This window comes from Mustela nivalis (assembly GCF_964662115.1).
Source record: "Mustela nivalis genome assembly, chromosome: 16".
In the NCBI taxonomy this organism is placed as follows: domain Eukaryota; kingdom Metazoa; phylum Chordata; class Mammalia; order Carnivora; family Mustelidae; genus Mustela; species Mustela nivalis.
Window position 1 is genome coordinate 66,360,368 of NC_139035.1, and position 16,399 is coordinate 66,376,766.

At 53.7% G+C, this 16,399-nt stretch overlaps 1 protein-coding gene across 2 annotated transcripts in view; it reads left to right on the top strand.

Moving 5' to 3' along the window:
* The window catches only part of LOC309850034 (uncharacterized protein), a 69,660-nt gene that overhangs the window by 20,339 nt on the left and 32,922 nt on the right, over nt 1–16,399 (top strand). For both annotated transcript variants that reach the window (XM_082703168.1, XM_082703167.1), the window contains exon 6: nt 12,615–12,756. In XM_082703168.1, the coding sequence (XP_082559294.1) occupies nt 12,615–12,756 (142 nt within the window). The remainder of the gene's footprint in view (nt 1–12,614; nt 12,757–16,399) is intronic.

The window sequence follows — 16,399 nt, forward strand, 5'->3', positions numbered from 1 at the left end:
GGATTGTTCTCAGTGAGTAGCAGACCAGATCTGTCTGCTGCGGGATCCTGCGGTCACCGGGTCTGCAGGCGCCTGTCCTCAGAGGCCCTCAGTTAGGGCTTGGCCATGTTACCCGCCTTCCTCCCATTCACAGGGACCCCCTGGTCTGAATCAGGGAGCTGGAGGGGCCGTGAGGGACTGGGGTCTCCCTCTCCACCTGTTTGCTCCCCTCCCCCATGCCGAGGTCCCCCTCTTCACTAACCTCCCTGGAAGCCCATGAGGGGAGACCTGGACACAACAAGGATCCCCAGGCTACCCCCTCCCGATCTGTCCTTCCACCAGGCCGGCACTGCTATAAAGTCTCCTGCACGAGGAGCCCGTTTTCTCAACGCAGGTGAACTTCAAGGCCACTCCCGGCCAGCTGCTGAGCCCCTTTGGAACTCGCTCCTGCAGACTCAGGACAGGACCCCCGAGCACAGGGAGCGGTGTCCTCCGGTTACGGCTGCAGGCCCTCCGTCAGGAGCAGAGACCCGGCCACAGGGCCAAGGTGCCTGTCTGCCCACTGCCTGCGGCTCCTCCCTGACCTGCTGGCCGCGTGCACCCAGCCGCCCCCTGACGGGGCATCCTGCTTCCCTCCTCCCAGGCCCCTTCCTGCCCTGTTTCCCTGTCCCTGGGCTGCTCCAGCTCCCGGGATGACAGACAATGCTCAGGAGCCTCTTGGGGTGGGGGGTGTGATCCTCCCCCTGCCCTGCCCTTCCCTGGAAGGGTCTGTGCTTCTGCCTCCCGATAGCCTGTGGGCGCCCCTAGAACAGCGACTCAGCTTCCCCACGTGCTGCATACTGTAGGCGCTCATGACCTGTGTGTGCAGGTGAGCTGAGGTGGGAGGGCTCCTCTGCAGGAGTCTCTAGCGGCAATTCGGACCTCGGCCGCCAGGTGGCAGGCTTGGGGCGCACAGGGGTTGCCCATGGGGGGGCTGCGGAGCCTCTCCCTTTGCTCCCAGACCCACTACAGGGCCAGGTCGGGGTGGGCTCGCCAGAAAAACGCAGGGGCTGGCAGGTCGACAGGGGGTCTTCGTACAGACATGAAGGTGCGGCCAGGAATCAGGGATTAGGAGCCCAAACTGGGAGATCCTCTGCTTGGGGGGAGTGGGGAGAAAGGAGACAACACGGTGGAGACATCTGAGAGGAAGGATGGGGTGCCAGGGACCCTGAAGGCACTTCCTGTCTGATCCCCACCTGGAGCGCTCACAGCAGAGGCTCCTGTCTGTCTTCCCCCTCCCAGTTGTGTGACCCTGGGCAAGTCACCCGTCCTCTCTGTCCCTCTGATTTCTGCTGAGCCCAGTGAGGGTGCTGATGGGACTGACCTCTTCAAGCTGTTCACAGGATTAAATGAAAAACCACATGAACTGGTGATTAGCATTATGTACTCAGCAAGTAATATCTAATTTAAAAGGTTGTCTAAGAGTCTGGCTAACTCAGTCAGAAGAGCACGCAATTCTAAATCTGGGGGTGGCGAGTTCGAGCCCCACATTGGGCTTAGAGTCTAATTCAAGAAAATCAGTCTGAAGTTTGTTAGCTTAAATATTGAAAATTAATGACACAGAGGAAATAAATTGTTCTATGTTCTCTCGGGCAGAGAGCTCCTAATGATGAAGTTCATGTTGTACAAATATGATTGAAAATTGATGCAAATGTTTCCAGAATGAGAGTCTCCCTCCCACCTGTATGTCCCACAGCCCCTCTGCTCCAGGGCAGCCAGTCCTACCTTCTGGTTTCTCCAAGTTACACTGTATCTATAACCTATAACCGTTACCTTGTTGAAATGGCTACATTGTATCTATGCTGTATCTACACTATCCAACTCGGATCCATCAGTACTTTATGTCCCACCAAGTAACATCAGTGCGAACATGTATCCTGATCTCAGAGATGTCCACAGTGAGGACTCCTGAGCCCAAGCATCCTTGATGAGCAGGAGCCATCAGTCCCCTGCCGTGAGCCCCCCTGGCACTGCTTGTCCACGATGGGTCATTAGTGCTTTGAGTCCTTACCCCCACTTTTAAGGGAATGGCCTCATGTTCACAGGCTTTCTTTCTGTTTGGTTTGGCAAATGTGAGCCATCAGTCCCTCCCGTGAGCCCCCGTGAACCTCAGCCTCCTTCCCAGTCATGCCTGCGACTCTCTCCTGGTCTCACTTAAATTGTCCCCGACTCTGTGGCCTTTGTCCCCTCCCCTTCCTGCTCCTGGTTTAAAGCCTAAGTCAGTCCTTACTTGTCCCTCAGATTCCCAGACTGTTCCCTTGACCACTACCTAGTTAAGAGTGCCAGTCCCCGGAAGTGTCCTGTGCCCTCCTTCCCCTGCTGGAAGTTGACCCCCCCCCAGGGGAGGGCTTCTGTCTCCCTCACCGGTGACCCCCATGGGGCCTCAGTCCATAGCAGGGAGTAGGGACTGAGCTGCAAGGGACCTTGGGGGCTCCTGGCTGGCCTGGTTAGGGTCCTGACACCTCCATTTGGGGCCACGGACCTTCTGGAGAATCTGAGGAGAGCTCGAGAGCCGCTTCCTAGAGAAACACTCACATTTGCCAAACCAAACAGGAAAGAAGCCTGTGAACGTGAGGCCATTCCCTTAGAAGTGGACTCAAAGCACTAATGACACATCGTGGACAAGCAGTGCCGGGGGCAGACGGTCAAGGTCACCATCCACAGTGTCAGGTGATCTCTCCCTGGGACAGGTGCTGGCTTCCTCTGAGGAGACCCCTGCAGATGCTCCCACTGGCTGTTTCCTGTCAGTTTCTTGATTTTGTTCTGGAAGCTGGGATATCGTTGGGGTGCAGCGCTGGGGCACCGAGCAGTATCTTCTCCATGACCGGGGGAAATTGCACCTGACACAACCCTGCTGGGACGCGGTCCAACCTCTTGTCTGGGTGTCGAGCTGGGGGCTCCGAGTTCGGCTAGATGGGGCCTCCAACCTTCTCCGGGTTTTGCAGTTTCTCCAGGCTGGTGACACTTCACAGGTCAGGAGGGCCAAGCCCCTTCCTTAGGCACGAGGCCAGCAGACAGCCGCCCGGCAGAGATGCCAGGAAAATGCAGAGCACCGGGATGCCCCTACAACAACACTTCCAATTCTGTAAGCATCACCTGGAAGGCTCACCTTCCAGAAATTAAGAACACCAGAGCCACAGGTGGAGATGGACTCTGGGATGGAGGCGGGGGGGTGTCCGCAGATGGCCAAGGCAAGAGCTGACCCACAGCTTGAGTCCTTTCTGGGGAACCCAGGGAATAGGATTCTGTGTTTATTTGAGGCAAGAGCGCCACACATACAAGGACTCCTCATTGCCACGCTGTGGAACCCATCCTATGTCATGAGCTGCTGGAGGCAACCCAGAAGGACCGGCCACGGCTTCTTCTGACTGTGGGGTCAGCGGGGCCCATGGTCTCCTCCTGCCCGTTGGTTCTCAGTGTTCTTCTGCTCTGGGGTTTGGGACAGTCCCCATTCTCCATAAAGTTCCAGCTTCTTCCCGAGAGCGTGTCCTCCTGTCCAGGCTGTCCCTGTCCTGTGGGGCGCAGACTGGGGTGATTGGACTGGCCAGGGAAGTGGTCTGCATGAGAGATGCCAGAGTCTGGAGAAGGACTGACTCGGGAGCTGGGCAGCCCTCGGAGGCTCCCGAGACCTGTGTGGTCAGAGTTCTGACGCCAGGCTATGGAACCTCGTCTCCTGGAAGCTGCCATGCTGGCCTCCTCCTGTGGGGCTGCACACTCTCCGCCTCACCTCCGCGGCAACTCTCCCCACCATTCCCTGCAGAGCAAGGCACTCGCACAACCAGGGCTTCCCTTCCAATCTTTCTCCTGCACAGCAGAGCATCATGGAAACCACATGGAGCACTAGTGAGCTGGGGACTGTGGATGCTTGAAACGGAGACGCTCTCCTCCCAGATAGACATCCTTCCGGCAAATCCTGACCCCGGGTCCCTTCCCTAAACTCTGATGGCTTGTGAGCCACACAAGGCCCTGATGGGGAACTGACAAGGAAACAATCAAGGAAAAGGGACATATTGAAGAACCATCCACGCAGAGTAGACTGAGAGCTAATGTGCACAGTGCAGCTAGAGCTCTTCCAAACATGAGCAGAAGACCATCAGCCCAATGGAAAAGTCTACAGAAACTAGGAAAAGTCAGAGAAGAGACACAAATGATCACTTAACAAATCAGAGAATTTTTAAATTTGCTAATATTTAAGATATGGTAATGAAACACTGAGCTAATGTCACATAGACATTTGCAAAGCAAAGCAACTAAACTCCACTGCATACCTGTTAGAATGACTGAAATCTGGACCCCTGACAGCCCCGGATGCTGGTGAGGACGAGCAGCAGCAGGAGCTCTCCGTCACGGCTGCTGGGAATGCGAGACGCTGCAGCCACTTTGGAAGACAGTTTTTTGGTGTCCTAGAAAGTAAACATACTCCTGCATATGATCCAGCAGTCATGCTCCTTGCTAATTACCCAAGGGCTGAAAACTTAGTTCATACTAGATCCTACATGCCGATGCTTTTAGCAACTTGAACCGTAATTGCCAAAATCTGGAAACAGCTAAGATTTTTTTAATTTAAAAAATATTAATAATCCTGGGGGTTGATTGGGTTTCAGAGATGGGCCCTCTCATACGCTGCTGGTGAGCTTCAGTTCACACAATTTAGGGAAAATGTGACAGCACCTGTGAAAATATATAGGGACATATCCTGTGCCCCAGAAATTTATCCTTCTGGATAACTCAGAGTAGCAAACAGTCATATATACACAAATAAGTTCCGTCCAGCCGTTTTTGAGGTAAGAAACAGTCCAAGTGACCACTGATGGGGCATTGGTTGAAGAAGGACAGATGTCATCATTCATACCGATAAGGAAACCTAGATGTGTCCTCAGATGATCTCGTGCACCAGACACTGATCAAAGGAAACCTGCAGACCTGTGCACTCCCCAAGCTCAGTTTTGCAAAAATGTTAGACAGACAGATGTGTGCACAGGAATGATCTAGACTCAACTACATATGACTCAGGGCTTTTTGCAGAGTCGATCAGGGTGACCCTTCCTCACTGTCTACAACGTATGCTTCTACATTATACACATCTTGCACGATGCTCAGATTCTCCCTTTACAAAGCAGACTTTATTTTCAAAGAGCACTTTTAGCTTCTCAGGAGCACCAGGCAGAAGGGACAGGGATTTCCTACAAGCCCTGTGCCGGCACGCATGCGCAGACTCCCCATTATGAACATCCGCCCGCAGACTGGGACATTTGTCACAGTGAAGTCACCTCCCTCCACGTCATCATCACCCAGAGCCCGGAGTTTACCTCAGGGATCACTCTTGGTGTTGTTGAGTTTATGAGTTTGGACAAAGGTACAAAGACATGCGTCTGCCATTATAGAATCCTGCAGAATGTGTTCTTTGGCCTAATATCAAATGATCCACCTCTTCATGACTCTCCCCCCCACACACCCCTTGCAAACACAGAGGCTTTTACTGTCTCCATCATTTTGTCCTTCAGAGGCAGTCAAGTAGTTGGAATCATACAGTGTATGCACTTTTCAGATTGGCTCCATTCATGGGCTAATATGCACTTGCATTGCCTGCAGCTCTTTCCCTGGTTTGATAGCTCACTTCCGTTTCATGCTGAGTGATAGTCCATCGATGGACCCACTGATTTCTTTCTTCATCTACTACAAGACATCTTAGCTGTTTCCAGATTTTGGCAATTACAGTCCAAGTTGCTAAAAGCATCGGCATGTAGGTTCTAGTATGAACTAAGTTTTCAGCCCTTGGGTAATTAGCAAGGAGCACGACTGCTGGATCATATGCAGAAGTATGTTTTCTTTCTAGGACACCACAAAACTGTCTTCCAATGTGACTGCAGCATCTCACATTTCCAGCAGCCATGATGGAGAGCTCCTGCTGCTGCTCGTCCTCACCAGCATCCAGTGCTGTCAGGGGTCCAGATTTCAGTCATTCTAACAGGTATGCAGTGGAGTTTAGTTGCTTTGCTTTACATTTCCCTGATGACATATGGTGGGGAGATCTTTCCAGATGCTTAGCTCCCATCTGTGTGTTTTGGGAAAGGTGTCTGTGAGTGCCTTTGGCCTAGTATATAATTGGGTTGTTTTCTTATTGAGTCTTCAGAGTTCTTTGTATATGTTAGATAAGAGTTTTTTTTTTATCAGACTTGTCTTCTGCAGACATTTTCCCCCAGTCTGTGGTCTGTCTTTTCCTTCTTATGACATTGTCTTTTGCAGAACAGGTGTTTCATTTTACTAAGTCCAACTCACCTCATCGTTCTTCCATCAACTGTGCCTTTGGTATTTTTTCTGAACATCATCACCAACCCAAGGAAACCTAGATTTCTCCTGTGTTATCTTGTGGGAGTTGCATAATTCTCCATTTCATGCAGGGGTCATTGATCCACTCAGTTAATTTTTGTGAAAGGTGTAATGTCTGTGTCTCAGTTCCTTCTCTTGTCTTTCTTTCATCCTTTCGTCCTGTCTTCCTTCTTTTCTTTCTCTCTCTTTCTTTCTTTTGTTTTCTTTTCTTTTCTTCCTCTTGTGGAAGTCTGGTTGTTCCAATGCCATTTGTTAGAGAGATGGTCTTTCTTCCATGGTGTTGTCTTTGCTCCTTTACTAAGGTCAGTTGACTTCTCTACGTGGCCCCGTGCCTGGGCTCCCATTCTGGTCCATTGCTCCACTTGACTCTTCTCTTGCTGATAGTGTGCTGTCATGATTACTGATGGTTTATAGTAGGTTTTGAAGTTCAGTGCTGTCAGTCGTCCACGTTTATTTTTCTGCAGTGCAGTGTTGGCTACTCTGAGCCTTTTTCTCCCCATACATACGTTGGAATCTCTTCATCCACATCCACAAAGTAACTTGCAGGGATTCAGATTGCAATTGCACTGAATCTATGGATCAACTTGGGAACAACTGATATCTGGACAATATTGAGTCTTATTATCCATGAACATGGACTATCTCTCAGTGTATTTAGTTCTCTGGTTTTATCTACCAGAGTCTTGTCATTTTCCTCATAAAGATCTTGTGCATATTTTGTTAGATTTATATTTACATAGTTTATTTTTGGAGTGTCAGTGTAAACAGTCCTGTTTTCATTTTGAAATTCTTTGGAATTTCTTTGGAAATTTTGAAATTTCTTTGTAATATAAGTGAGGTATATAAGTGAGCAGATGACTTTGGTACAGTGACCTCATGGGTCCTGCAACTGTGCAACCATCACTCGTCAGATCTAAGGCTTATTCTCCTCCTCCTTGTTCTTCCTCTTCCTCCTCCTCTACCTTTTCTTCTTCTTCTTGTTCCTCTTTTTTTGTTGATTCTTTCAGATTTTCTAACCATATCACCTGTGCCCAAACATAATTTTTAATTCTTCCTCCTCAGTGCATATTCCTATTTAATTTCCTTGTCTTACTGTCTTAGCTGGGACTTCCAGTCCAACCCTGAAAGTGGTGGTAGGGGTCCTCCTGCCTCATTCCTTGCCTTAGAAGGAGTGCTTCCTATATCTCACCATTAAGTATGCTGTGAGCTGTGGTGTTTTTGGAGATGATCATTATCAAGTTGATAAACTATTCCTAGTTTACTATGAGCTTATTATCCTGAGTGGGCCTTGGGTCTCACCACTTTTGGAGTCTAAGAAAACAATGCAGAATATGTACTCGGTAAAGGAACACCACTTAGGCAAGTAATACACATGGGCACAGGTGGACCCAGTGTCCCCTGCTCTCTGGGACACAGAATAAACACCAGAATCTAGTCTACCTACACAAATATCATATATAACTTCCAAGCTTCCAAGAACAATTTAGAACAAACTAGTTTAAAGCAAAAGGATTCATATCTCTTTTCTACACATATGGGAGTCAGAGCAGCTCTGGGGAAGACCATCTCTCACAACCAGACAAAGGTATAGCTTCCTAAAGGATAAGCCACAGAGTTTTGGGAGGAAAAATGGCTGCTCAGCTGAAATGAATGCTTGACTTGTCCAAGAACACTGACTAGTTGTCTGGACCCCAGGGTGAGCTACTGCTGAGCCCCGGGCACCACTATGAGGTTAGATGGTTGTGTTCTCCTTCTTCAGCAGGCCATCACCATTGTTAATATAGTTAATGGCTGTCACTAATTCCTGGAGATGCGGATGCTCTGGTTCCCTGTCAGCCCCACTCCCTCCCAGTAGCCCCCCGAGACCCAGTCCTCAGCAGCAGGCACATCTCCAGCCTCAGGGAAAACTTCCTTTACGAGCCCAAGTATGTGTTGCCTACGCCCCCCTCTGCACCATGGCTTCCACTGTTCCCTGCTTCTGGAACACATGTCCCCTTCCCTCCATTTTGAAATTAGGGGACCGTTAGGTGACACACCTGCAGCACAGGGGGTGTCATTCTTCCTAAAACACAACCTAAGACGTTTTGTGTCTTTTTTCATTTTCAGTGTGTTACTGTTGTAGGAAAAGCACAAGTAAAACGATGCGCAAGAGTCATCTCCTGTCCCGCCCTCTCTGTCATCCAGACCTCTGCAAAGCCATCACGTCCAGTTCTCAGCTATTGATTTTGTCATTCACCTCTGTGCTTCCAGAAAATGTTCTTTTTTAAAAATAATGTTCTTATGTTGCTGTTCTTGGGTCAGTTTCAGGCATCATGTACTTTCTAGTACGAAAGATGAGGATTTTCCTCTCTTCCGTGGCTCTCCCTCAACTTACTCCTTCCCACTAACACACATGACATGTTTTTGGTTAAACCAATTGTATTTGTGATCTATATTTCTGTAAATAGCTCAACTATTTAGCATTTGTTATGAGCTAGTCACCTTCCTTATATGTGAACATGAAACTATTAATTAATCCAATAGATACTGTAGTTATAATATAGTATAGTTTAGTTAGAGTATATTACAGTATTGGATTTATAGGTGATGACAACAAAGTGCCTCTTGCTAGGGTTTGTGAGATCGTGCAGCCAATAAAGGGCAGAGCTGGGATCTGAGGCCAGACAACAGGTCTGCTTCTGACCGCCGGACGATCCCACCTCCATAGCCTGTTCATGGAATACTGACTATTGTGCTCAGTGCTGGGGCACGCGAATGCACAAAATTAATCCCCAGCCTCCGAGAACTTGTATTTTGGGGGACACTGGAAATAAACAAGTGGCCAAGTAGACATGAGGTCAGGGGTGCCCAGTGGGAGGAACACAAGAAGCAGAGTCAGGCCGGGGAGCTGCTGTTCAAATGAGTCAGAGGCTGAGCAGGGGTGAGTGGGAACCTCGGACAGAGGTGGGTGGAAGGACATTGCAGGCAGAGGTGAGGTGAGCCAAGGTCCAGAGCCCAGAGCCTGCCCACAGTGCTGGAGGAGCAGCCAGTGGCTGGGGGCTGCAGGGGAGGAAGAGGAGCAGCAGGGAGGGGCCAGGGGAGGCAGCCTGAGCCCCTGGGAGCGCTGGGATCTTTCTAGGTGGGATGGGGGCTCAGCAGAGTATGTTGAGTGGTTGCAGGGGCTGGGTGTGAGGCTGACAGAGAGGCCCCAGTGACCATACATGGAGAGCACAGTACAGGGCCACATGGTGAGGGGGGAGCCTGGGAGAGGACCCGGCGGAGGGGCTGCTGGTGACTTAGCATCAGTTCAGAAGCTGGAGATCTGGCGCCAAAGCCCCAGGCTTCCAATGCAGCTCTGCCCCCTCCTGGCTTCGCGGCCCTGGACAGTTTAGCAAGAGGAGCCCCAGGTTCTTCATGGGTAGAATGGAGACAGGGGTGGACATGGGGGATTCGTGAAATACTTGGGAAGCAACAGGCCTTCCTGATGGGTCGGATGTGGGGATGTGAGGAGGGGAAGTCTGAGGTGGCCCCAGGACCTGGGCTTGGGCACCGTGGATTGTGGTGGTGCCTCCAAGGGCATTCTGGAGCACAACCGGGGTCTCTTGGAGCACGGGTGAGCTCACTGGCCCCGCACAGGCCCAGGGACTCGCCCAGTGACTCCTGCAGCAGCTCCCCGTCCCCACTGTGCTGAGAGCTTGGGGGTCGGGGCCATCCAGTCCTGTGTCCAGGGAAGGTATGGGGAAGAGAGACTCAGCCTCACCGTGACTGGTCCGAGAGCCCCCGCCTCCCCCGGCCGCAGACGGAGTCCCTGCATCTCCAGGAGGGTGTCCAGCCCGAAGCCCAAGGTCAGCACAGAAGCCACGCGGCCCAGCACGTGTCCTCGGGCTCAAGGTCATGAGCTCTCTGCCCACCAGGGAGCTGTGTCCAGGCAGGATGGAAGTTTCCGGAAGAGCCTGAATGTGGGAGAAGCCACTCCCATCCTAAGCTGGGCTGGAGGTTCTGACCTGGGAGTGACGTAGCTAGTGCAGGGGAGCGGATGTGGCCAGCAAATGCCTGCTGTGGACCTCAGAGGCTGCAGAGACACAACCACAGGCTTATGTCCTCTGCTTGTGGGTGTGAGAGAGAAGAGAGCCTCGCTTCCCTCCCCCTCAGTGTGGCTTCTCAAGGTCCGGGAGGGACTCGAATCTAGAAAGACCAGTGGCCTAGGAGGCCTGAGACCTGGGCCTGGCTCTGCCCCTTCCTGGCGTCCAGACCAGGGGCTCATCAAATCACCTATGGGTCCTGACTGCCCATCTGTGACATGGACGGTAACCCTGAGCCCCACTGCCCCTCACAGGGAATGAGCTTGGGAACCACAGAGGCCTGGACACATGGAAGCCTGGTGACCTGAGCTGTTCTGCTGCACAGGATGGCGGGAGGGGACAGAGATCAGTGTCTGCAGGTGTAGAAAGTCGCGGGGCTACCCCAGCATAGAGTGTGTCCAGGCTGACCCTCCGGGGTCCCGGCCTGCAGCTACTGGGGTCTCCCTCCTGGCCCTACACCCAACCCCAAGCTGGGGTTTGCACAAGCAAACAGTTCTCACCCTGAAAGGGCTCACTCAGGGCTGTAACGATGGGGACAGGGGCACAGTCGATTTGGTCCCCATCTCCCTGTGATGGGACGAGCTGCCCAGATCTGGACTCAGTCCAAGGACTTTTTGCCCATAAGACTCAGGGACGGCCGCGGGAAGGGCTCTCCCATCACAGGGTGGGAGCAGGGGAACAAGGCAGGGCCGAGGGCTCTCTGGGCTGAGGGGCACAGAGCAGTTCCGGGGAGCCCAGACTGGATGCGGTGATCGCTGGAGGCCACACACTGGGATGGGACAGCGGCGGTGACACGGGCTTTCTCAGAGTTCCTTGTTGGGAGTCAAGACCCTGCCTCTTGCTCTGCTGGGTGACCTCTGGAGGGAGGACCACACACTTAGGACTCGGGTCTCACATCCATAAAATGGGTTTAAGAGGCTGACCACCTTGAGTATAGGGCCCCAGGCCAGTCCTGGGGATCCAGTCTGAGGATCTGAGGGTCTGAGAAGGTGAGGGGGAGTCAGAGAATGGGGAGAGGGGCACCGGCCAGGGGTTAGTGATGGAGCTGTTCCCCTGGGGTCCACGGGAGGCCAGGGTTCTCAGAGGATATAGGAAACCCTCTGGGAAGAGGAGGCCGGGCCTGAGTCGAGGCCACTGAGCCTGCGGCCAGAGGCACGTGTCCCTCTCCAGCCCTGCCTGTGCATGAGCAGACACCCGGGGCTGGCAGAGCCTCACACGGAAGGGGGGCTGTGGGGCCACTCTGTGGGGGTGGGCTTGGTCCTGTGGTGGGGGGCAGGGCTGGTCCTAGGCTGCAGAAAGAGCCCTGGGGACCAGCAGTGGGGACGTGCCCGTGTGTGCATTGGGGTGTGGGGGTCACAGTTCCCAGGAGTGCTTTGTTCTCGGGCTCCTAGCTTCTCACTGCGACACCTGACAGTGAGGTTCCTAGAACATCAGAAAGGAGATGTGACTCGTGAGATGGTGTAAAGACAGAGGACAGGCCCAAAGCAGGAGAGGCCCCGTGTCCTTGGCTCTAGGAGGGGACTCTGTGCCTGGCCATTGGCTGACACTGGAGATCAGGGTGGCCCTGGCTGAGTGGGAGCCCAGGGACACAGATCAGGGGTCCTGGGGGTGCAGGCTGGGGACGGGGGACCACCAGGCTGGTTGTGAACACAAGGACAGGGCCTCTTCAGCACCAGGACTCCGAGAGGCCGTCTCTACATTTATTCTGCTATTGCCTCCTTTTTTTTTTTTTTTTTTTAACATATAATGTATTATTTGTTTCAGAGGTACAGGTCTGTGAATCATCAGTCTTACACAATTCGCAGCACCCTCCACAGCCCACACCCTCCCCCGTGTCCATGACCAGCCACCCCATCCCTCCCCCTCCCCCTCTCCAGCAACCCTCAGTTTGTTCCTGAGATTAAAAGAGTCCCATGGTCTGTCTCCCTCCCTGGCCCCATCTTATTTCATTTTTTTCCCTTCCTTCCCCCTACAACCCCTTGCCCTTCCTCTTAAATTCCTCATATCACAGAGATCCTATGATAATTGTCTTTCTCTGTGCAGTTGTCCCCTGAGGCCCCCCTGCAGGTGCTGAGCTAACCATGAGAGATCGGAGTGGGTTACTCTAGGCTGGACCGTGAGGTCCCAGAATGAGCAGTCGGCCCCGCCCCTGGGGTGTGGAAGACCCTAAGGGCTCTTCTCAGTGATGCTTTTCCTCTTTTCTAGATTCTGCGCTCTGGTATTTCCTCTGCAACCTCACAGGCCCAGGCAGAGTCAGCAGGGAGGCGGCCGGCCATGGGCGCCTGCTCAGAAGACCCCCACCTGTGCGGGGCCTCCTGGCTCCTGCGATTCACCAGCCTCCTCCTCAGTGAGTGGCCCGGGACCCCCGGGAGGGAGGCGGCGGGGCGGGCAGGGAGGCAGGAGCTCCCGGGCGGGCTGGGGTCTGTGCTGAAGAACCAGACGGAGCAGCTCCGTGAGGACGGAGCACACGCGGTGCGCTGGGTCAGAGCCCCGGGGTGGACAGAGGGAACAAAGGGAGCTTTGGGCTGAGGCCAGGCTGGGAACCCCGACCCGGCTGCCTGGCAGCATGAAGGGAACCCCCTTCCCCAGCGCAGAGCTTTGAGGCCCAGAGACCCCGGAGCCTCGTGGGGGAGAGGATGGAGGAGACACAGGAGCGGCTCTGGGCGACCCGGGGTGCGGATGGGCACCCTGCCTGCCATGCTCGGGGACCGTAGCCTCGGTAGCTGCCGTGTGCAGGAGGCGCCAACCTAGAGCCCCTGTCTGAGCTGGAGGGGCCGCGCTAGTCTGGCTCCTTGGGCAAGATGAGGCCCCGAATCCAGTGACATTCTGTTTGCAAGGGAAGGACAGGAGCCCCCAGCATTGAAGGGTCCGCGCCCACCTGCCGTGTGTAGGGGTGAGCCTGGAACGGGAGACTGCTGACCTGGGCTCTGGGTGGGGGTGACCTGGGGGTAAGGGAGGGAAGCAGACATGGCTCCAAAAAGGGAACTGAAAGACTGTTTTACGGAGAGCCCGGTTTTCTGGTTCTTACCTCATCTAAGACCATCTGCTTCTGCGTAACATTTTAAATAAGAACAAAGGAGAAAATACTGTGCTCTTGGGATTTTTGAATTCTGCAGACACCTGGAACGCTTTTATTGTCTGTAATGTTTGCTGTGAACACATCAGCCCCTCTGTGCCTGTAGGATTCTAGGAAATTTTTGGATATCAGAGCATTTGTAAATAGAGAGATAAATCATTAGAAAAAGAGCTTTGTAAGACCCTTTTAGTAGGGTAACTTCCCGTCAGCAACTGGTGGGCTTTCTCTTTTCACTTTCATTGAACTGGGGAAATATGAGATATTACCTTGAACGTCCTCCATAAACATCTGGATTGTAAAATGAAAAATGATAGAAAAAAGGAGGAAGGAATGAAGAAAGAAGGGGAAAGGAGGGAAGGAAAAGAGGCAGAAATGGACAAAATGTTACATTGATGGTTGAAAGTCAAGTTGCATGGAGCACTGGGTGTGGTGCAAAAATAATGAATACTGTTACGCTGAAAATAAATTTTAAAAATTTTTTTAAAAATAGGAAAAAAAAATGAAAGTTAAGTTTCATCTTATTTAAATAAACTCCGACTCTCTTGCTCACAGCCACCCCGTCCCTGACCTTCTGTCCCTCTTTGGGGTCAGCACGGTTTGCAGATCTGAGCACTGTCGCGCTTTCCTCCTGTCCTGCGCCCTGCGTGGGCTTCCAGCTTCCTCAAGCTGATGTTCACCGTCCAGCTTCTGGGCCGCTCCTCCCCTGCAGCCCGGGGGCTGAGCCTCCTCTCTCCCAGGTTCCCCCCTTTCCAGCAGGTGCAGGTTAACCCTCAGGTAGCCCCAGTCCCTTCCCTGCCAAAGCCCGCCAAGTACTTGAGTCTCCTCTCCCGGGGCAATATTTGGGGATGAGACTTCAGATCTGCTCGGAGGCCCACTGACCAGACAGCAGTGCTGGGAGGGAGGAACCCTGGGCAGGGCAGAGGAAGCTGGGGGAGGGCAGGAAGAGGGCCCGGGGAGGGCTGTAGGGCAGTTTCCTATAGGGGAGGCACTGGGCTGACAAAGTGGGAAGTCCCCAGGACTGATACTGCAGTGGGTGAATCCAGAGCAGTTTTCTCCTGAGGGAACCCCACCTCTCTGAAAGGTTCCCTCAATTTCCCTCCAGCTGTGACATCCTGGGATTGCGGGTCTCCCCCGGGACAGGACTGTCCTGTGGTTTCTCCGAGGCCTCTGCTCCGTGTCTCCCTCCTGTCCTGCCCTCGTCCTCTGTCCTGACGGGGACGGACAGCCGGGGGGTCTGCTTGGGCCCCGTCAGCACCCAGAGCCCAGGACCACCCGTGGTCACCTCCTCCGCCCTCCACGGGGGGAGGAATGCATCTTCGAGGCTCCCTGCAGTCCTCGGGCCTCCGCTGCCTCTGTCTCTGCTCCTGAGCAGGTGTGCACCCCGGTGAGCACAGCCCGCTCCAGACAGTGAGCTGCCTCGGCCGAGGTTGTGGGGTTCGGGGGACGGAGCAGCCGCTCAGGAACAGCCTGACCGGAGCCACGCGGCAGCTGCCCATGCTCCGTAGAAACGCCGACCTCCGTGAACCTGTCCCCTGGGGCAGACCACTCTGACACACACGGGGGCACTGAGAGCAACAGTGTGGGCTCAGAATTCCTGGGGAGCAGCAAACAGGCAGGTGCAGCCCTGGGGGCAGATCTGCTGTCCCTTGGGGAGCCCCAGGCACCGTCCCCTTTTGGAACAAGGGCGGCTTCTCAGACTTGGGGTTGGCGTCCTGTGTGCACCACACTCTGCGTATTTGCACACGAGATGGGCCATGGCCGTGGACTGAGTGGGGACGTGGGTGTGACCGGACACTGTCATTCTGTGCATTAATTCTTGAGGAGCCGCCAGGCTCATTCACAGGAGGAATGTTCCTTAGATATAATGGGACATAATGTTCTCATCAGTCTGGCGAAGGGCAGAAAGCTTGATCACCGTGTGCCGGTGGGAACCTCAGCATTATTGGGGGGAGAGCGGTTGGGGTCGCTCTTCAGGAGGCGGTGAGCAGGGTCTGTCCGAGGCTGAGATGGAGCTGCCTTTGGTCTAAGACCCACTAGTGGGTTATCCCAGTGTCTGCACACCCACGGGGACTGTCTACACCACCAAGTGTGATGTTCGCACACCCATGTGTGGCGCATATGCAGCTGCCTGTATGTGTACACTCGTGTGCTGGATACGCAGTCATGTGCGACCTGTACACACACAAGTGTGGCATGTGTAGCCAAGCAAGTGCTGTAGAACACACCTGTGTGTGATGCGTGCACACCTGAGAGCGATGTGTGTGTCCCCGTGTGTAAGGTGCATGTGCCCACATATTGTGTGCTCCATAACATGTTGTACATACACCTGTGCGTGACACATATGCCCCGTGTGTGACACATAGTCCCCGTGTATAACATGTGTGCTCTGTGGGTGACGTGTGTGTCTGTGTGTGCAACATGCATGATTCATGTGTGACACATGTGCCCCGTGTATAACACGTATTCCCCATGATGATGCACATGTACCTGTGTGACTTATGGGCATGGAACAGGACAGATACGCCCCTGCGTGTGACTCCGTACGTCCCTGTGTGCAGAGCCTCCAATCCCAGGCTGCTCATGGGACCTGATGGCAGGAACCAGAGCCACCTGACCGCCCGTCACACGTGGAGGGAACTAGAGCCCCACGTGCGGCCGGACAGCTGTTCATGAGACGTCCCCGTGTGCAGACGCAGGCGAGAGGCTACGCTAGAATCCCTTCTGGTCCCGAGCCGTGCAGAGAAGGGGGGAGCAGAGCGGCGCAGGTGGTGTGGGGTTGTGCAGGTGGAGACACACGTAGGCACCTGTCAGTGCAGAGACCCCCGAAGGAGGGACACACGGGAACCTGGAACAGCAGCAGCCTGTGGGAAGGGCAACACGGCAGTGGGGCTCAGAGGTCGGGGAGAAGCTGCAT